General features: G+C 44.6%; 1 protein-coding gene and 1 non-coding gene across 2 annotated transcripts in view; both read left to right on the top strand.

Annotated features, from left to right (window-relative positions):
* Positions 1-21,120, top strand: part of Gid4 (GID complex subunit 4 homolog) — a 32,945-nt gene extending 11,825 nt beyond the window's left edge. The window contains exons 3-6 of the mRNA XM_004669041.2: positions 6,410-6,517; positions 10,810-10,911; positions 12,431-12,561; positions 20,989-21,120. Coding sequence (XP_004669098.3) covers positions 6,410-6,517; positions 10,810-10,911; positions 12,431-12,561; positions 20,989-21,052 — 405 coding nt within the window. The 3' untranslated portion in view covers positions 21,053-21,120. The remainder of the gene's footprint in view (positions 1-6,409; positions 6,518-10,809; positions 10,912-12,430; positions 12,562-20,988) is intronic.
* LOC123453889 lies at positions 11,179-11,281 on the top strand. The gene has a single exon (XR_006633063.1). It is a non-coding gene; the product is annotated as a U6 spliceosomal RNA (small nuclear RNA).
* Positions 21,121-21,465: the final 345 nt, after the last annotated feature.

Genomic DNA, 21,465 nt, shown 5'->3' with positions numbered 1-21,465 from the left:
AGCCTGGGCTAGAGTGAGACCCTACCTGGAACACCCCCCCCCAAAAAAAAAGTATACAGTTCTTGGTTTTTGAGGCAAGGTCTTATTCTGTGGCCCTGACTGGCCTGCAACTTGCTGTGTAGCCCAAGATAGGCTCAAACTCAAAAGCCTTCTGCCTCAGCCTCTTTTTTTAAAAAAATATATATATTTTAGTTTGTTTATTTGAAAGAGTGCAGCACACAGAAAGAGGGGGTGCACACCAGGGCCTCCAGCCAGTGTAAAGGAATTTCAGATGCATGTACTACTTCTTTACGTGGTACTAGGGTATTGAACCTGAGACATTAGGCTTTGCAAGCAAGTACTTTAACCGCTGTGCCATCTCCAGCCCTGCCTCAGCTTCTTAAGCACTGGGATGACAGGTGATGTACTGCCACACCTGGCTAAGGTATATAATTCACTGTGGGATTTTGCTATGGTCACAGAGTTGTACAACTGTCTGATAACTTAAAATACTATGTATCTAATATATGCGTATCATAATTACTCAAATGCAGAAAAACTAATGAATAATTGAATGAATTTGTACCTGTATTAGTTTTTGTATGCTTTCTCATAAGTGTTAAAATATCTAATGTAGAATTTATTTGAATTAAACCACATAAATGGCTTATGTTTTAGTTATAATAGTTGTCTTCCTCATGTGTACAATGTAGAATATTAAAAATTAAATTGAGGGGCTGGAGAGGTGGCTTAGTGGTTCAGGCACTTGCCATGAAGCCTAAGGACCTAGGTTCAATTCCCCAGTCCCCTCATAAGCCAGATGCACAAGGTGGCGCATGCATCTGGAGTTGGTTTGCAGTACCTAGAGGCTCTGATGTGCCCCCCCTTCTCTCTCTCTTTCTCTCTGTTTCTTTCTCTTTTTCTGAAATAGATAGAACATTTAATTAAGCTGAAGCCAGGCATAGTGGTACATGTCTTTAATCCCAGCACTTGAAGGCAGAGGTAGGATCACTGAGTTTGAGGCCAGCCTGGGACTATAGAGTGAGTTCCAGGTCTACCTGGGCTAGAGACCCTACCTCAAAACAAAACAAAATTACACTGGCAATAACTTGCTTCACATTGCATAGCTTTAAAGTTTGTGTGCCATTTTGAAATGAAATTCCAGAATAGGGATTTAGGGAGATGGCTCAATGGATAAAACACTTACTGCACGATCTAAATACCTGAGTTCAGATCCCCACAGTCCATATAAAAGCCAGAAGCCTCAGTGGGTTTCTATAATCCCTGCAGGCTAACGGGCAGGATGGGAGGCAGTAGGGATAGGAGGATTTCCCAAAAGCTTACTGACTAGCTAGCCTAGCGGAGAAGTGAGCAATGAGAAGGAGGCTGAATGAACATTCACCCCTCACAGAACAGGTCTACATGGACCTTGAAATCAGCAAGAAGGTTGATCGGTGAGCTTGGTAGCTAGAGCCCACACCTGCCTGGGAGATGGTGCTGAAGATACATTCTTTCCCTGACTACTATTTCTAATATCTTTTCTTTTATAGCGTATTTTTTTCTTTGTCTTCACAAACTACTCTAACTTTGGTTATATAGTAAAGTACTTCAGAATCTTCTGCCTTCCCACCAAATAATGGATCTTTTTGGTGACTTCTGATCATGTTCTGCTCTAATTCACTAGGCATTTATTTTATTTAGTTCTGAGCAGGGGAGTATCTACAGGTCCCCTTGAGATCCTGCCTGAAGTGGTTGAGAAAGAAGTCAGTACAGAATCATTCCTTAGGAAAACTAGGACTATGAAGCCTAAGTATTTTAATGGTATTAGGATCCACTTGTCATTTTATTCTTCTGTCCCTTTGGTGGGAGTTCTGAAAAGATATTAAAGTCTGAGCTTGAGAGATGGCTTAGCGGTTAAGCACTTGCCTGTGAAGCCTAAGGACCCCGCTTCGAGGCTCCATTCCCCAGGACCCACGTTAGCCAGATGCACAAGGGGGCGCATGCGTCTGGAGTTCCTTTTGCAGTGGCTGGAAGCCCTAGCGTGCCCATTCTCTCTCTCTCTCTCTCTCTCTCTCTCTCTCTCTCTCTCTCTCTCTTTCTCTCTCTCTCTGCCTCTTTCAGTCTGTCTGTCGCTCTCAAATAAATAAATAAAAATGAACAAAAGATATTTTAAGATATTAAAGTTCAAAACTCTGAGAAACAACATCTATAATTTCCAGTTGAAAATCTCATGCAGGCTTGCTGACTTACGTAGTCCTTCCCAAAGACAGATTTGTATAATTTAGTTTGCAACTTAAAGATTTAAAAATGTTCACTCTGTGCATATACATATCCAAATGAGGAACTGGCCCAGCACAGTTAGGTAGGAGGTCACGGGGACTTGGGGGAAGGAGTGGGGAGTAACAGTAACATTATCCCTGGGGTGACACGAACACATCTTCTCCCCAGATAGAGCAGACCAAAGGATGATTACACCCCAACCAGGTTACTTACAGAGCAGTGTGAGGGTTGCTTACAGGAGCAGTCGATGACTGAAATGCAGCTGCACCACAAGAAGTTTCATCCTGTTCTGGACGATGACCTCAGCTGCATCACAAGAAAGGCCACCCCACCATAGGCGACAACTCATGGAAGCTGCATGTCTGGTGCACACTGCATCTCCATCACTGGTAGGCAGCGCAGTTGGAAAGTCTCCTAGGCTTGACTTCCTGAATCAAAGCCTCCTTCTCTTCAGGAGAGACTATTCCAATTTAGAGGAATCTGCTACTATACAACAGGATATTAAATTTACATATTTTAAAGTTCACAAGCCAGGCATGGTGGTGCAGGCCTTTAATCCCAGCACTTGGGAGGCAGAGGTAGGAGGATCACTGTGAGTTCAAGACCACCCTGAGACTACATAGTAAATTCCAGGTCAGCCTGAGCTAGAGTGAAACCCTACCTCAAGAAAACAAAAAAATAATAAATAAATAAGTAAAAGTTCACTGGGGGAATAGCCCAGTGGTAAAGTACTTACCTAGCATGCACAAGACCCTGGATTCAGCCAGGCATATTGCTGTACACCTTTCATCCCAGCACTCACAAGGCAGAGGTGGGAGGATCACTGTGAGTTTGAATCGAGCCTGGAACTACAGAGTGAGTTCTAGGTCAGCTTAGGCTAGAATGAGACCCTACCTTAAAAAAAAAATCAAACAAATAACAAAAAATAAAATAAAATTTTTAAAACAAGCCAGGTGTAGTGGTGCATGCCTTTAATCCTAACACTGGGGAGGCAGAGGTAGGAGGATCACTGTGAGTTCAAGACTACCCTACGACTACATAATGAATTCCAGGTCAGCCTGAGCTAGAGTAAGACCCTACCTCAAAAAAAAAAAAAAAAACCTTCAGCAATGGTATCACAGCAGGCTTCCTCAGTCACCTCACACTTGGTGAAATGCTTCCTGATGTACCTTAAACCAGAGAGCTATGCTGTGGCAATGTCTCTTAGGAGGGACTTGAACTGAGAGAAATAACAAGGCCATTAGAATGGACCTATTTTAAATAGATACAAAAAAAGAGATCTAGAAAAGTGATACCTCAGTAGGCCTTGGACACCAGGACAGCAATCCGCCATTTTCAGACCAGTCACATAAAAATCACACCTGAGGAAGTCCAGGGCCCTAGCCAGTGAGGGGTTGTTTGGTTGATAGGTTGATTTTGATACATGCAAAACAGGTAGACTTTTGACTATGTTAAATTTTTTTCCGTTACTTTTTTCTAAATAACTATATTTTGAGAGCAAAAGTGGCAGAGAGAGAAAGAGAATAGGCACACCAGGGCCTTCATCTACTGTGAGCAAACTCCAGACACAGGGACCCTTGTGCACATATACAACATTGTGTGCTTGTGTAACTCCGTGTGGATATGTGGGACCTGGAGATTCAAACTTGAGTTCTTAAGCTTCACAGGCAGGCGCCTTAACCGCTAAACCATCTCTCCAGCCCAATAACTACATTTTTATTTTTTGGTTTTTTTTTTTTTTTTAGTTTTTTTTTTTTTTTTTTTTTTTGGTTTTTCAAGGTAGGGTCTCACTCTGGTCCAGGCTGACCTGGAATTAACTCTGAAGTCTCAGGGTGGCCTTGAACTCACGGTGATCCTCCCACCTCTGCCTCCCGAGTGCTGGGATTAAAGGCATGCGCCACCACGCCCGGCTCAATAACTACATTTTTAAATGGCATGTTTGTGAATGATTGGGATTTTATATTGTAGACATGATTTACTCATTTCCCTAACATAAATTATTCACAATTCATATCATAGAATTAAAAGTATATCCAAAGTATTTCTACCAAAAATGTTCAAATGGTCTGGGGAGATGGCTCAGTTGTTAAAAGTGCTTGCTGAGGGCTGGAGAGATGGCTTAGCAGTTAAGGTGCTTATTTGCAAAGCCAAAGGACCTAGGTTTGATTCACCAGGACCACATAAGCCAACATGCTTAAGGTGTTGCATGCATCTGGAGTTTGTTTGCAGGGGCTGGAGCCCCTGGCACATTCATTCTCTCTCTGCCCCCACCCCCCAAAATAAATAAATAAATAAAGTACTTGCTGAGAAACACTAATGGTGAATTTGGATTCCCAGAGCCCATGGAAAAAGCAGTTTGTGCCAGGCATGGTGGCACACGCCTTTGATCCCAGCACTTGGGAGGTAGAGGTAGGAGGATCACTGTGAGTTCAGTACCACCCTGCGACTACATAATGAATTCCAGGTCAGCCTGGGCTAGAGTGAGACCCTACCTCAAAACAATAACAAAAAGCCATCTACTAGCCCAAGCTCTATTAGTTTTCCAGCTGTCCTGGCCATCCAGGACAGAGCACAGCCTTACCCAGTGTTTCCTATCTTTATTTGAGAGGACAGAGTCAGAGTCAGTATGGCCACTCCAGGGCCTCCTGCCACTACAAACAAACTCCAGAGATATGCTTTCTGTGGGTACTGGGGAATTAAACCAGGTTTGATAGGCTTTACAAGCAAATGCCTTTAACTACTGAATCATCTCCCCAGCCCCCAAATAAATGTTTTTAAATTTTCTTTGTTTTTTAAAACTTTTAAAATATTTATTTGTTTAAATAAATATTTAGAAAGAGGCAAAAAGGAAGAGAAAAAATGGACACACTAGGGCCTCCAGCCACTGCAAACAAACTCTGAATGCATGCACTACCTTGTGCATCTGGCTTATGTGGGTCCTAGGAAACCGAACCTGGGTCCTTATGCTTTGTAAGTGCTTAAGCACCTTAACCACCATACCATCTCTCCATCCCCTTAAATTTTATTTTAGTATTTTATTTATTTGAGAGAGAGTGAAATAAAAATTTTTAAGAGACAGACTGTCTTAAGGTGGAAAGTGAGGATTGATACCCCAAGGTGGTCCTATGACCTCCACACATGCCCAGTGGCATAGGAACACTCATATACACACACATGTTGTAGCCCTGGAAACTTCAAAAATCGGTGTAAAAGTGCTGGAGAGATGGCTTAGTGGTTAAAGCACTTGCTGACAAAGCCAAAAGACTCAGGTTCAATTCCCCAGTACCCACATAAAGCCAGATGCACAAGGTGGCACATGCATCTGGAGTTCGTTTGCAGTGGCTAGCTGCCCTGGCCCGCCCATTCTCTCTTTATCTCCCTCTCTCTCTATCTCTTTCTCTCTCTCAAATAAATAAAATATTTTTTAAGGACAAAAAGAGGGCAGGTGTGATGGCACATGCTTTTAATCCCTGTACTCAGGAGGCAGAGGTAGGAGGATTGCCATGAGTTCAAGGTCCCTACCTCGAAAAAATAAAAGAAAAAAGAAGAAAGAGCAAAAAGAGAATAGGTGTAAAGATAGCAAAGGCCAAGGGAGCTTACGAGTGAGGTGGGCTGTGACAGGATCAGCTGTGCAGGCTGGTTCTGTAGCCTCTGTGGGTGTGCACCTGGGGAAGCAGAATCTCCTGAGCTGTGTTGTGTTGTGTGATCCGAGTTTTCTTGTGATAGAAACACTCACGTTATGTTATGAGCGACTAGAACACGGCGGGTGAAGTCAGTGAGGAGGTAGCTCTGCTCTACCACCTAGGCAGCTGCGCTCAGGTTCATTTCCGTGGCCTGTTGGAAATCTGCTGAATGGAACTGTGGTTTGCCTTTAGCTGTGTGGTCAGTCTCATCAGAACATTGGGAAGAAGTTACAGCCCACATCAGTTCTCTCTGAGGGGTGCAAAGAGGCGGGGAGCGGGCGGCTCCGTGGGAGAGCACATGAGGCCCTGGGTTCCACCTCTCGTCAAGGGTAAAAAGCTGCAGCTCTGGGGATGTAGCTCAGTGGGAGAGCAGTTACTCAGCATGTGTGGGTCCCCAGCATGCTGCCAAAAGCTAAAAACTCGGAAATGCTTTTTTAACATGTTCGGATATTTGCCTTTTGCCATAGGAGTATCCAACCCTTACGACCTTCTTTGAAGGAGAAATAATCAGCAAAAAACACCCTTTCTTAACTCGCAAGTGGGATGCAGATGAAGACGTTGATCGGAAACACTGGGTAAGGCTGTGCTGTGTCCTGGACAGCCAGGACAGCTGGACTACTAACAGAGCTGGAGCTAGCAGCCTCGGTCATCATCGGGAGTTAGCCAGGGCCACAGTTAATGCCATTGTCCTGAGAAGAGTTCAGATTCTGCCAATCCCCCTCTTTTAAATAGTATGTGGTTATCTGATGAGAACAGCCCACAAGATCCATGCACAGGTCTCTGTGGCTGTCAGCATCTGGGCAGTATCTCCTGTCCTGTGTACTCTTCCTCTTGAGTTTCCTCTATATGAGAAAACCCTTGAAGCAAGTAGCAGGTGTTTCTGACACGAGTTGGCCCCTGGTGGGGATGCTTTTCATGGAAACCCGGTAAGGCCAATACTGCATTGCTGCCTTTTGTCCTGTCCTGATAGACTCGGCAAAGGCTCAACCTGTCCACACACTGCTAAGAAACCCAGGCTCCTTATTTGTGGTGATCACTGTGAACTGTTCTTGTTCCCCAGTGGCAAGCGCTTTAAGACTTAGAGTTATTGTCCTGGGGTCCTTTCTCGGGTTGTCACCCAAGTCTTGGTCTTCAAAAGTCTTTTTGTTGAGCCGGGTATGGTGGCACATGCCTTTAACCCCAGCATTCAGGAGTCAGAGGTAGGAGGATCGCTGTGAGTTTGAGGCCACCCTGAGACTAGAGAGTGAATTCCAGGTCAGCCTGAGCTAGAGTGAGAGCCTACCTCGAAAAAAGAAAAAAAAAAAAAACTTTTTGTTTAAATATTTGTATTTATTTATATGCAAGCAGAAAGAGAAAGAGAATGGGCACACCAGGGTGTCTTTCCACTGCAGATGAACTCCAGATGCATGTACCACTCTGCATCTGGCTTTACCTGTGTATTGGAGAATTGAACTGGGGCCTTTAGACTTTACAAGCAAATGCCTTAATCGCCAAGCCATCTCTCCAGCCCTAAAAATATTTTATTTATTTATTATCCAGGTGTGGTGGTGTACGCCTTTAATCCCAGCACTTGGGAGGCAGAGGTAGGAGGATCATTGTGAGTTCAAGGCCACCCTGAGACTACAAGTGAATTCAAGGATTCCAAGCCAACTTGGACTAGAGTAAAACCCAGCCTTGAAAAAAAAGTATTTATTTATTTATTTGACAAAGAGAGGAGAGAGAGAGAGAAAAAATGGGCATGCCAAGGCCTCCAGCCACTGCAAACAGTCTAGACACATGTGCCACTGTATGCATCTGGCTTATGCAGAATCTGGGGAATTAAACTTGGATTCTTATGTTTCACAGGCGAGCACCTTAACTACTAAGCCATCTCTCCAGCCTTTGGCTTAGTGATCCATAGTGACAATGAATTTTGTTGTTGTTTTGAGATAGGTTCTGGCCTAGAACTCTCCTGCCTCTGATTCCCAAGTGTTGCAGGATTACAGGCATGTACCATCTTGAGACAGGATCTTGCTATGCTTGCCCTCAGTTTACAGTGTGAGGTAGACTTTACCTGTAATATCATTTCCCCATTGCGATCTAGAGTCAGGCAGGTGTTATGCCCTCACATTTTTCTGTGAGTGACATTTAAAACTGGTATCATGGTCAGAATTCCATGCTTCATATCTGCTAGACAGAAATCTGTGATTTAATATCTGTCTTAATTTCTTTATAACTTTATTTTTACATATTTATGAAGTATACTGTGATGCTTTGATTCATGCAGACATTAGACAGTGATCATAGGATATCCAGTACTTTAATTTTTTTTTTTTTTTAAGAGGTAGGGTCTCACTCTAGCTCAGGCTGACCTAGAATTCACTATGTATTCTCATGGTGCCTTGAACTCATGGCGATCCTCCTACCTCTGCCTCCCAAGTGCTGGGATTAAAGGAGTGTGCCACCACGCCTGGCTGTACTTTACAATTTTACTATTGGCCTTTTTAGATGTTTTCTTATCAAATACATGCTTATGTAAAAATGCAGACTAGAGTGAAAAAAAAAATCCTCTAATGACATTGCCTAAAGCTAAGGCAAATACTAGCCCCTTGCTGGATCTCTTTGGGGTCCATTGTACCTATGGGGTTTATACTTTATTCATTCAGCTCCCTATGGGTTGAAAATGTTTGAGAAAAGTGGCTCATTAGTCTTTAATGTGTGGCCCAAAATATTTCTTTGTTCAATATGGCCCAGAGAAAACAAAAGGTTGGATACCTTGATAGAGCTATGATTCTCACTAAAAATGCCAAAAAATGTTTGGAAAGGCTGGAAAGATGGCTCAGAGGTTAAGGCACTTGCCTGCAAAGCCTAATGACCCAAGTTTGATTCCCCAGTACCCACGTAAAGCCAGATACACAGAGTGGCACATGCATCTGGAGATGGTTTGCAGCAGCTAGAGGCCCTGATGTGCCCATTCTTTCTCTCTCTCTCTCTCTCTCCTGGGCATGGTGGTACATGTACATACCTTTAATCCCAGCACTCAGGAGGCTGAGGTAGGAGGAGCACAATGGGTATGAGGCCAGCCTAAGACTACATGATAAGTTCTAGGTCAGTTTGGGCTAGAGCAAGACTCTGCCTAAAAAAAAAAAAACAAAAAACAAAAAACAAAAAAAACCTGTTTGGAAGAAATACTGTCTCTCTACTCAGCAAGTACAAACTAATTTTTCTTGTCACTATTCCTTAAACTAAAGTATAGCAACTAATGACAGAGGTTCTACACTGTACTTAAATAACCTAGAGACAATTTAAAGCATATAGAAGGATGTCTGTACATCACACTCAGATACCAAGCTGGTTTTATCCGAGGGCCTTGAGCATCTGTGGATTTTGGTATCTGTGGGGTCCTGGAACCCATTCTGTGCAGCCACCAAGGGATCACTACAGTTACCCCTCTCTCCCTCCTTCTTCCCTCCCTCTTCCCTCCCTCCCTCCCTCTCTATCTCTCTTTCTCTCTCTCTCTCTCTCTCTCTCTCTCTCTCTCAAGGTTTAAAAAAAAGGATCATAAGGTATAGTCATATATCCTATTACTATCTTCCCTTTTTTTTTTTTTTTAAAGCAAGGTCTCACTCTAGCCCAGGCTGACCTCGAACTCACTCTGTAGTCTCAGGCTGGCCTCAAAATCACAGTGATCCTTCTACCTCTGCTTCACAAGTGCTGGGATTAAAGGTGTGCGCCACCATGCCCAGTTTAGTCTCCTTTTTAAACTCATCCATATGTTACCCCTTTCCAATTTCCACCTGAATAGCTGACACAAACCGTAATGTCATGCCATAGTAGCAAGCCTTCCGTTGCCTTCTCTCCTCCTCTGTGACTGGGCAGGCTCTTTCCTTCTTTTTTTATTCTCTTTAAGTTTTTTTTCTTTTTTCCCCCCCCCAAGGTAGGGTCTTACTCTAGCTCAGGCTGACCTGGAATTCACTATGTAGTCACAGGGTGGCCCTGAACTCACAGCAATTGTTCTACCTCTGCCTTCCACATGTTGGGATGAAAGGCATGAGCCACTATGCCCAGCTTTAAGTTCTTTTTTGAGTCAGGATCTCACTACATAATAGGGCTGACCTAACTTAACACTAAATTTCTAGCTGAGACCAGCTTTGAACAAGTAATCCTCTTGCCTCAGCCTCCAGTGCTGGGACTGTAGATGTATGCAACTGTGGCACCCATCTGACTCTGGACAGGCTATTTCTAAGTGGCTTGATATGACTTCTCCTTTCTTTTTGGTTTTCTGAGACAGGGTCTCATGTGACCCAAACTGGCTTTGAACTATGTAACTAAGGGTGACTCCAGACTCTGGATCCTTCTGCTTGTACCCCCAGTGCTGGGGAGTATTGGTGTATGCCACCACACAGAGCTTTGGCATCACTTTTCTTGCCTGTTCATTTTCTAGAGATCTCATCTTTATTCCATGCTCTAGTAGCAAGAATGCCTTTTTGTTCTTTAAGTAAGAACTGCTTCTAAGGTCAGACATGGTGGTGCACACCTTTACTCGTCACTGAGGTGGTAGAGGCAGGAGGATTGCTGTGAGTTCAAAGCCAGCCTGAGACTATGTAGTGAATTCCAGGTCAGCCTGGGCTAGAACGAGACCCTGCCTCAAAAAAGCTGAAAATTAAAAAAAAAAAAAAAAAAGAACTACTTCTAGAACTTGCTCATTCCCACCCTTTGGCCTTTTCCTTTTCCTCCGGCTATGTTCACTGGGCACACAGTCCAACAGTGCCTCAGCCAGAGCTCAGGTCTGTGTCCATCTCAGCCCCCTCTCTCCCCCTCCTAGGAGCCGTGAGCTTAGACACCAACCTCTCCCTCTGTGGATCACTGAATCTCTTTTTGCTTTTAGGGCAAGTTTCTGGCTTTTTATCAGTATGCAAAATCATTTAATTCAGATGATTTTGATTATGAAGAGCTGAAGAATGGGGATTATGTCTTCATGAGGTGGAAGGTAAGGCTCTTCCCAATCAGTCTCCCCAGCTCTCACGTGCCAATCCTGTGGCACACCCCACATACGTGTACAGAAGAGTATCCTTAAAAAAATTGAGAGGAAGTCCAGCGTGGTGGTACACGCCTTTAGTCCCAGCACTCAGGAGGCAGAGATAGGAGGATCACTGTGAGTTCAAAGCCAGCCTGAAACTACATAGTGAATTCCAGGTCAGTCTGGGCTAGAGTAAGTCCCTGCCTTAAAAAAACAGAAGAAAATACTGGAGAGGGAGTGTTTGCTTCAGTAGCACAGATACTAAAATTAGCACAATGCAGAGATTAATATGACCCTATGCAAGGATGAAGTGCAAATTCATGAAGCATCCCATACTTTTTGCCAAGTATAGTGGCACATGCCTTTAATCCCAGCATTCTGAAGACAAGAGATAGGAGAGTCAACGTGAGTTTTGGGACTACAGAGAGAGTTCCAGGTCAGCCTGTGCTAGAGTGAGACCCTACCTCAGAAAAACTAAAAAGAACAAGAGAGGGAAAGAAACAAAAATTGAAGAGGAAGGGGACTGGAGAGATAGACGAGTTAGTGGTTAAAGGTGCTAGTTTGCAAAGCCTGACAGCCCTGGTTCAGTTTCCCAATACCAAAGAAAAGCTAGATACACAGAGTGGAGCATATGTGTCTGGAGTTTGTTTGAGTGACAGGAGACTCATCCTCTTCCTCAAATAAGTAAGTTTTTAAAAACATGGAGAGGGGACTGAGTGTATAGTCCCTGGTGGTGTATTTTTCTAGCACGTACAAGGTCCTGGAGTTAATAGCCACTCCAATACTGGAAAATAAGTTGGAAAGATTTTAAAGCTGTGTTTTGGGGGGTTTTGGTTGTTTTGTTTTTTTGTCTCTGTAGAATTTCTCCCTGGGTAACTTGAATGAGCTTTAGGTTGACCTCCTGAGGCGCTGCAGCTTCTGACTGCCTTTCCCAGAGAATAAGGGCAAGGACAAGGACAAGGACACAGCCTTTCTACGCTCAGTGCCAGGACAGGTGGCAAACATGACTGTCTTTGTAAAGTCTTGGTACAAGCAGTGCCGCTCTTATAGCTTTGACAGGGTGCAAAGCTTTGGAGGAGTGTCACAGGGCTCCCAGTAGTGGATCTGCCCTCAGAGTGACCACTGTTAGAGGTAGTCGTAGCTCATTGACAGTTCCCAGAACTGGAGCTGCAAGTTGCTGTTCCCAGGTTATTGTGTTCCTCGTCTCTAAGAGGCAGGCAAGAGAGTGAGTACTGACTGCTCTCAGACCCCAGCCTTGCTCCCTTCTCTGAGTTGCTGGTTCTCGTGAGCTCACTACAGTTTGCCACGTTAGCAGGAAATGTACCAGTAACATGCAACCCTGAAATCAGGTGGAGATCCAGCAACTGGGTCAGACCATGGAGTCACCGTTTTTCTTCTAGTGGCCCTCAGCACCCCCTAATGCCTAAGATGTCCCAAGGGTGTGGGAAGGATGCTGCGTGGCATTGACTGGTCTTGCATCTGTGCACAGGAGCAGTTCCTGGTCCCAGACCACACGATCAAAGACATCAGTGGTGCTTCCTTTGCCGGCTTCTATTACATCTGCTTTCAGAAGTCGGCAGCCTCCATAGAGGGCTACTACTACCATCGGAGTTCAGAATGGTAAGAACATCGCACCCAGTGCCACACAAAGGCTGGCCGCCTTGCCCCGCCCCGCAGCCATCACTCCTGAACGATTTTCTCAACCCGCTTCTTCCCAAATTGCACAGTCTGGGTGTTCAAGTCCTACTTAACATAGAAGCTCATTCCTATTTAAAGAGCAGAGTAAAATAGTGAACATAAAGCCAGGCATAATGGCATACCCTTTAGTCCCAGCTCTTAGAGGCTGAGATAGGAGGATCACTGTGAGTTTGAGGCCAGCCTAGAGCTAAAAAGTGAGTTCCAGGTCCAGGGGAGGGGAGGGGAGCACACCAGGGCCTCCAGCCACTGCAAACAGACTCCAGGTGCATGTGCCACCTCATTCATCTAGCTTTACGTGTGTACTGGAGAATCAAACCTGGGCTCTTAAGCTTCACAGTCAAGTACCTTAATGGCTGAGCCATCTCTCCAGCCCTTGTTTTTTTTTTTTGTTGTTGTTGTTTGTTTTTGTTTTTCTTGATGGTGCTAGAGATGGAACCCAGGGGTTGGCACATGGTAGGTAATTGCTCTACTACCGAGCTGCATCTAGTAAATGCTTTTAGGCACCTGCATTTTCAGTAATATTGATAGTTTTGTGTTCATCCTACACAAATTTAGCAATAGTGTATCAGTTGCCTTCTCATTACTGGAACACATTACCAGACCTGAAGCAGTTTATAAAAGAAACGATTTAATTTCAACTTACAGTATCAAGAGTATCATGGAGAGTGAGCAGAAAGCCTGGGTTACATCTTCAGCTCAGCAGGTGCAGACACAACTAGGCTGTAATACCTAAGGTTTGCCATCAGTGACACACGTCCTCCAGCAAGGCTCCACCACGTTATTTTATTGTATTTTATATATTTAAGAGAGAGAGTTAATGGGCATGCCAGGGCCTCCAGCCACTGCAAACAAACTCCAGATACATGCACCACCTTGTGCATCTGGCTTACGTGGGTCCTGGGGAAATGAACCTTGGTCCTTTGGCTTTGCAGGCAATCGCCTTCATCACCAAATCATCTCTCCAGCCCCCAGGCTCTGCCTCTTAAAGGTTCCTTAGCCTTCCCAAACAGTGCTACCAACTGAGGATTAAGCATTCAAATAAATAAGTCTATGGAGGACATTTTACATTCAAACCATTATTAGTAGTAATAGTATAATTTTTAAATGTTGTTAATATTTTATTTATTTATTTATTTGTGAAAGGGAGAGAAAGAGGCAGATAAAAAGAGAGAATGGGTGTGTCAGGGCCTCTAGCCAATGCAAACTAACTCCAGATGCATGTACATCTGGCTTTACGAGGATACTGAGGAATCACACCAAGGTCCTTAGGTTTTCTACGCAGGTGCCTTAACCCTGAGCCATCTCTCCAGCTCTTCCCGCCCGCCCCCCCCCCACCCGAAGTAGAGTCTCACTTTAGCTCAGGCTGACCTGGCACTGGTCTCAAACTCACAGTGATCTTCCTACCTCTGCCTCCCTAGTGCTGGGGTTAAAGGTGTGATTTAATCCCATGTGGACAGTGTGCTTTTGTTGTCAGCAGCTGCTATTGCCCTATAAGCCCCTGATCTCAGTTAGATGATCTGGGGGCCATATGCACTAACCTCCATACCTCATGTCCCTCCAAGGCCAAGGCCAGAAGGCCATTATGAGTGCTGGTTTTTCCCACCTTTTGGGAGACTCCCTTACCTTGTTGCTGTGTACCTAAGTGCACTTAAGTACTTTGCTATGCCTTAAAGGTGTACAACCTCAGAAAGCACCTGATTTCCTCTTTGAAAGTGAAACACTTCATATTTCCTTTCAAATTTGTGAGTGCTCATAGCCTAGATTGAATCATTGTTGGTAGCTTTCAGTACTTGTTCTGTCTTCAAGTGTTTTTAAGTTTTTGTTTTTCTTTTTTGTTGTTGTTGTTTTCTTGTTTTTCCTGAGGTAGGGTCTCACTCTAGCCCAGCCTGACCTGGAATTGGTTCCCTCTATAGTGTCAAGGTGGCCTCAAACTCATAGTGTTCCTATTAGCTTGGACTTCCAAGGGCTGGGATGAAAGGCTTGTTATTTTTTTTATTATTATTATATATTTGCAAGCAAAGAGAGAGAAAAAGAAAGGAAGGAAGGCAGGCATCCATCCATCTCTCCTGCCCTCTTTTGTGTGTGTGTGTGTGTGAGAGAGAGAGAGAGGGAGAGGGAGAGGGAGAATTGGCATTCCGGGGCCTCTGGCCACTGCAATTGAGTTCCAGAGTGTGCACCACCTTGTACACGTGTGTGGCCTTGTGCACTTGCATCACCTTGTGCATCTGGATTACATGGGATCTGGAGAATAAAACATGGGTCTTTAGGCTTCACACAACCAAGACCTTAACCGCTTAGCCATTTCTCCAGCCCTTTTTTTTTGTTTGTTTGTTTGTTTTTGTTTTTGAGGAAGGGTCTCACTCTAACCACAGGTTGGCCTGGAACTCATTCTGTAGTCCCACCCTGGCCTTGAAATCATGCCAGCTCTCCTACCTCACCCTCCAAAGTGCTAGGATTAAAGGCATGCACCACTATATCCAACTTAAAGGTTTTTTTATAATCCTTTCTTTGTGCATGTGTATATGTGTGTGATGTGCATGTGTGTGTATGCATTTACATGTGCTTGTAGGTGCATATGTGTGTGTACGTGCATGTGTATGCTGCATGCATGTAAGTTAAGTGTTTTTCTTTTTCTTTTTTAATTTTTTTTATGAGAGAGAGAGAATTGGTGCATCGGGGCCTCCAGCCACTGCAATCAAACCCTAGATGTGTGCCAGCTTGTGTGACCTTGCACACCTGCATTACCGTGTGCATCTGACTCACATGGGATCTGGAAAGCTGAACATGAGTCCTTAGGCTTCATAGGCAAGCACCTTAATCACCAAGCCATCTCTCCAGCCCTCAAATGTCTTTCTCAGTCATCCTCTACCTTATTCACTGATTAGGCTAGACAAGCTAACCAGCAAGCCTTAGGAATTCACCTGTCTGTACCTCCCCAGCAATCTGAGACTATTGGTGTGCACCACCATGCCCAGAATTTAACATGGGTTCTGAGGATCCAAACTCAGGTTCTCTGCTTGTACAGAAAACTCTTTGTTCACTGGGCCATCTTCCCAGTCCCCATAATCTTTTAAGTAGCAGGCTTTGTTGAGATCATTATTTTCACACCATATAATTCCCTCATGGAAAGTTTAGGAGTAATAGTTTTGAGTATGTTAACAGATTGTTATAACCATCTACTCTAGAAGTTTTTCCAATACTGAGGATGGTACCCAGGGCTTCATACATGCTAGACAAGTGCTCTCCCACTGAGCCCCACCCAACCTAGAATATTTTCATCACTGGCAGAGGAACCCCCACCTGACTATCCCCTCCACGTCTCATGTCCTCCCAGCTTTAGGCAGTCGCTGATCTCCCTATATTTTGCCTATTCTGGGTATTAGGTAGAGGTGGAATCCTTAAATATGTGACCTTTGTTTCTGGCAACCCTCACTCAGCACAGTGCTTTGAGGAATCATCCATACTGCAGCAAGTAGCAGAAGTTAGTTTTTGATGGGTTGTTCATCTGTTTGTTTGAGACCGTCTGGCCATGAAGCCCAGGCTAGCCGCAGACTTTCAGTGATCCTTCTGCTTCAGAGGTGCTGAGATTAGAAGTGTGTGAAGTGCGTGCACTGCACCTGGCTAGAACTACATCGCTTGCTTGCTGCTTTTTTTCAAGACAGAGTCTCATTCTAGCCCAGGCTGACCTGGAACTCACTCTGTAGTCCCAGGCTGGCCTTGAACTCATGGGGATCCTCCTACCTCTGCCTCCCCAGTACTGTACTGGGATTAAAAGTAATGTGCCACCACACTGGGCTTAGAAGTTCATTTTTACTCAGATTCCTGGTTGTCTTTTTATGCATTTATTTGTTGTTGAATGCATCAGCTAGTTAAGGGACAGTTGGGTTGCTTCCAGTGTTTTGCTGTTGAAAATAGTGCCGCTGGTGAACATGGATATACAAGTTTCTGAATTCCTGCTTTCCACTCTTTGGCCATATACACTGGAGTAAAAGTGATGGTTCTTGCCAAATGTGGTGGCATACGTCCTTAATTTCAGTACTCAGGAGGCAGAGGTAGGAGGATCCCCATGAGTTCAAGGCCATCCTGAGACTACATAATGAATTCCAGGTCAGCTCGGGTTACAGTGAGACCCTACCTTGAAAAACAAACAAACAAAACAGAAAGAAGGGTTGGAGAGATGGCCTAGTGACTAAGGCACTTGCCTGTGAAGCCCAAGAACCCAGGTTCAATTCCAGGTCCCACATAAGCCAGGTGCCCAAGGTGGTGCATGCATCTGCAGTTTGTTTGCAGTGGTTAGAGGCCCTGGCATGCCCATTCTCCCCACCCCAACTCCCCCGGCTCAAAAATAAAAAAATTATTTTAAAAAGGCTTGCAAGGGGGGAAAAAAGCAGAAAGAAAGTATTCTGTTCTTAATAGAAATTTAATATTTATGTTGTATTTATAATTATAACGGCCCCCCAAAATGGGAAACATCTCGTTGTAGTTTTGGTTTGCATATTCCCAGTGGCTAGTTTATATTCCTCTTTTATTTTATTTATTTTTTTTTGGGGGGGGGGTTTCAAGGTAGGGTCTCACTTTAGCTCAGACTGACCTGGAATTCACTGTGTAGTCTCAGGGTGGCCTCGAACTCACAGAAATCCTCCTACCTCTGCCTCCCGAGTGCTGGGATTAAAGGCGTGCGCCACCACACCCGGCCATATTCCTTTCTTAATCTTTCTTTCCTCCCTCCCTCCTTCCTTCCTTCCTTCTTTCATATTATTTGTATTTGCAGTGCTGAAGATACATGCTAGGCAAGCAGTCCACCACTGAGCCACACCCACAGCCCACTTTTTCTGTGTGTTTGTTTCTGTTAGACTGGCTGACCAGAAAGTTCTAGTAGTCCTCCTGTCTGTCACCCTCAGAAATAGGCATAGGCTGAGAAGATGGCTGCAGAAATAAAGTGCAGGCTGTGTAAGCTTGAGGACCTGTGAGGTTGGATTTCCCCAGAACCCACATTAAGAGGAAGAAAAAAAAAACAAAACTGGATGCCATAGTGAGCATCTGCAATCCCAGCATGTCTGTGATGAGAAGGGAAGCAAAGACAGCCCAATCATCCGGAAACATGTGGGCCAGCTAGCCTGACCCAGGTGGTGGTAAATAGCGAGTGACCTGCCTTAATCAAGGTGGAAGGCAAGGACTGATGCTGGAAGTTATTCTCAGACCTTCACACAAATGCCATGACATACACACTCCAAAAAGAAAAAAGTAGCTGGGCGTGGTGGTGCACACCTTTAATCCCAGCACTTGGGAGGCAGAGGTAGGAGGATCACTGTGAGTTCGAGGCCACCCTGAGACTACATAGTGAATTCCAGGTCAGCCTGGGCTAGAGTGAGACCATACCTCGAAAACCAAAAAACAACAACAACAAAAAGGGCTGGGAAGATAACTTGGTAGTTAAAGGTACTTGCTTGCAAAGTCTGCTGGCCTGGGTTCAACTCCCTAGTACCCACATAAAGCCAGATGCCAAAGTGGTGCATGCATCTGGAGTTCATTTGTCGTGGCAAGAAGTCCTAGAATGCTTTTTTTCCCTCCCTCCCTCCCTCCCTTCCTCTCTCTCTCCTCACAAATAATAAATTAAAAAAGAAAAGAAACAAACTACTGCCTCACTGCTGTGTGAAGCAAGTAAGGGAAAGCTGATTTTCCAGCCACTGAATGTGCTCAAGAGTTGTTATCCCCTTATGGGGTCCCCCTCCCCCACACCCTCTCCCTCCTTCTTCCCCCCCCCCGGGGTGTGTGTGTGTGTGTGTGTGTGTGTACACACATATATATATATGGCTCTGAGTGCAGTTGTGTCTACCTTCATTTAGAAGCCAAAAGACAACCTCAGATATCCACCTTTTTTCAGATATAGAGCTCACCAAGTATGCTCTACTGGTTGGCCAACAAGCCCCAGGGATCTGCCCGTCTCTGCCTCCCCAACACTGGGATCACAAGCACAACTGGCATTTTCACATGGATTCTGGGGGTTGAACTCAGATCTTCATGTGGTACAGCAAACACTTTATCAAATAAGCTCTCTCTCTAGCCATCCACCTGTCTTCTGATCCTCCCTACGAACACTGTTAATGAGAGGAAAATCTGATCTCTCTAGTATGTTCCAGGCTTAAGACCAACTTCAGGAAGTAAGAAAACGAATGGTGAGATCATGTTTCTGCAGAGTTACTTTCTCTGTGCTGCCTTTGGGTACCATGAGAAGATATTCTTGACATCATAGCACAGTGTTCTGTTGAAACAAGTGAAATATTAGGAGTGCAAAGGTGAAGCAGCAGGAGACTATAGGCTCCATTTCCTCCTGGAGCTTATTAGGGGTCTGGTTTGTTTTTGTTTTTGTTTTTGTGTGTGTTTGTGTGGGAGGGAGAGAAAAATGCTGGGTATTGAACCTAGGGTCTAGGATCTGAGTTACATCCCAGCCATTTGTTTGTTTATTTATTCAAAGTATATATGTATATGTATTTATTCATTTTCGTTTGCAAATCACACTGAGTTGACCATACTGGTCTTGAACTTACGATTCTTCTGTCTCAGGCTCCCAAGTAGCTGGGATTATAGGCCTGTCTCAAAGTCTGATTTATTTTATTTATAAAAATATTATTTATTTGTTTATTTTGAGAGAGAGAGAAAGTGGGCACACCAGGGCTTCTAACCACTGCAAATCAACTTCAGACACATGCACCAACCACTTTGTGCATCTGGCTCACATGGATAGTAGGGAATTGAACCTGGGTCCTTAGGCTTCTTAGGCAAGCTTCTTAACTGCTAAGTGATCTCTCCAGCCCCAACAGAGTCCTAGTTTTGGTTTAACAAAAGAGGGAAGGTGATTCCCCCCCCCCCCAGACACAAAATGGCCTTGGATATCCATGACCTCACAGTGCCTAACACTTCCTACACAAGACCATCATAATAGGAGGAAAAGATCATAGCATCAAAATAAAGAGAGACTTGATTGAGAGGGGGAGGGGATGTGATGGAGAATGGAGTTTCAAAGGGGAAAGTGGGGGAGGGTGGGCATTACCATGGGATATTGTTTATAATCATGGAAGTTGTTAATAAAAAAAATTGAAAAGAAAAAAATTAAATGAATAAATAAATTTGTAGAATTTTCAGATATTCGTCCACTCAGTTAAAAGAAAAAAAGAGGGAAGGTGAAAGGTAGAGAAGGAAGAAATTAGGTTCAACTTGAGATACATAAAATGAGTTAGCAAAAGCCAGGCACAGTGGTATGTGCCTGTAATCCCAGCAATTTGAGAGGCTGAGGTGGAAGGTTCACTTGTGCCCAAGAGTTCCTGACTAGCTTGGTCAGCTCAGCAAGACATCGTCACAGAAATAAAACAAAGCTGGCGTGGTGGCTCACGTCTTTAATCGCAGCACTTGGGAGGCAGAAGTAGAAGGGTTACCATGAGTTCAAGGCCACCCTGAAAATACATGGGGAATTCCAGCTCAGGCTCAGCTAAAGTGAAACCCTGCTTCAAAAAAACTATAAATAGGAGCCAGGCGTGGTGGTGCACACCTTTAATCCCAGAACTTGGGAGGCAGAGGTAGGAAGATTGCCTTGAGTTCAAGGTCACCCTGAGACTACATAGTGAATTCCAGGTCAGCAAAACCTTACCTCAAATAAATAAATAAATAGGGCTGGGGAAATTGCTTAGTGGTCAAGGCACTTGCCTGCAAAGCCTAACCCATGTCCAACTCTCCAGATCCCACATAAGACAGACACACAAAGGTGAGTCAAGCACATGCCACACGTGCCCACTAGGTGGCATAAGCATCTGGAGTTCAATTACAGTGGCGGAGGCCCTGGCATGCCAATTCTTTCTCAAAAAAAAAAAAAATCATAAATAAATAAAAAGCTGGTGTGGTGGCACATACCTTTAATCCCAACACTTAGCATTCAGGAGACAGAGGTAGGAATCGCCATGAGTTCAAGGCCACCCTGAGACTTAGTAAATTCCAGGTCAACCTGGACTAGAATGAACCCCTTCCTCGAAAAACCAAAAAATTAGAAATAAAAATAAATAAATAAAACGAGCCAGGCCTAGTGGCGCACGCCTTTAATCCCAGCACTTGGGAGGCAGAGGTAGGAGGATCACTGTGAGTTCAAGACCAGCCTGAGATTCCATAGTGAATTCCAGGTCAGAGTGAACCCCTACCTTGAAAAACCAAATAAATAAATAAATAATAAAACGAACCAAAACTGACTTAGTACCTCAGGTTGAGTATGATGGGTAGTCTGCTCGGGTTGGGCTGCTCTTGAATCCTTTGTTTGGTAAGGGTGAGTGAGACAAGTTTCTTCTCTCTCTTCCCCATTTGCAGGTATCAGTCCCTCAACCTGACCCACGTTCCTGAACACAGTGCACCCATCTATGAGTTCCGGTGACAGCGGTTCAGAACAGCAGCCAAATAAAACTGAACTTGGCAACAAAGAGCTTTGCCAAGGAAATTGTGTACCTGCCAGCACCAGGAGAGGTGTATTCCTGCTTCTTCATGAACGGACTCCACCAGAAAGCATGAATGTTAATCTGCAGTCTCCAAGGAGTATGGCCGACCTGCAGGCAGGCGGAGGGAGCCGTCCAGCCTCCCACCCTCCTCCCTCTCTGTGGCAGTGTGGTCGTCATCTGTTTCTGAGCAACCTTAAATGCACTTTCCTTCCTGCACAGCTAACTTCTGCATCACTGAAATGCTGTCCTTCCTCAGCCCGCCTCCAACAGAGTAGAAGGTCAGCTCCTGGGTCACCTCAGCCTTGGTGCTCAGCGGTCCCCACGTAGGCCCTGCCCCTCCCCTAGCTGCTTC

Source organism: Jaculus jaculus, chromosome 12 (assembly GCF_020740685.1).
Source record: "Jaculus jaculus isolate mJacJac1 chromosome 12, mJacJac1.mat.Y.cur, whole genome shotgun sequence".
Lineage (NCBI taxonomy): Eukaryota > Metazoa > Chordata > Mammalia > Rodentia > Dipodidae > Jaculus > Jaculus jaculus.
Note: the sequence above shows the minus strand (reverse complement) of the source record. Positions and strands in the feature narration are given on the sequence as shown.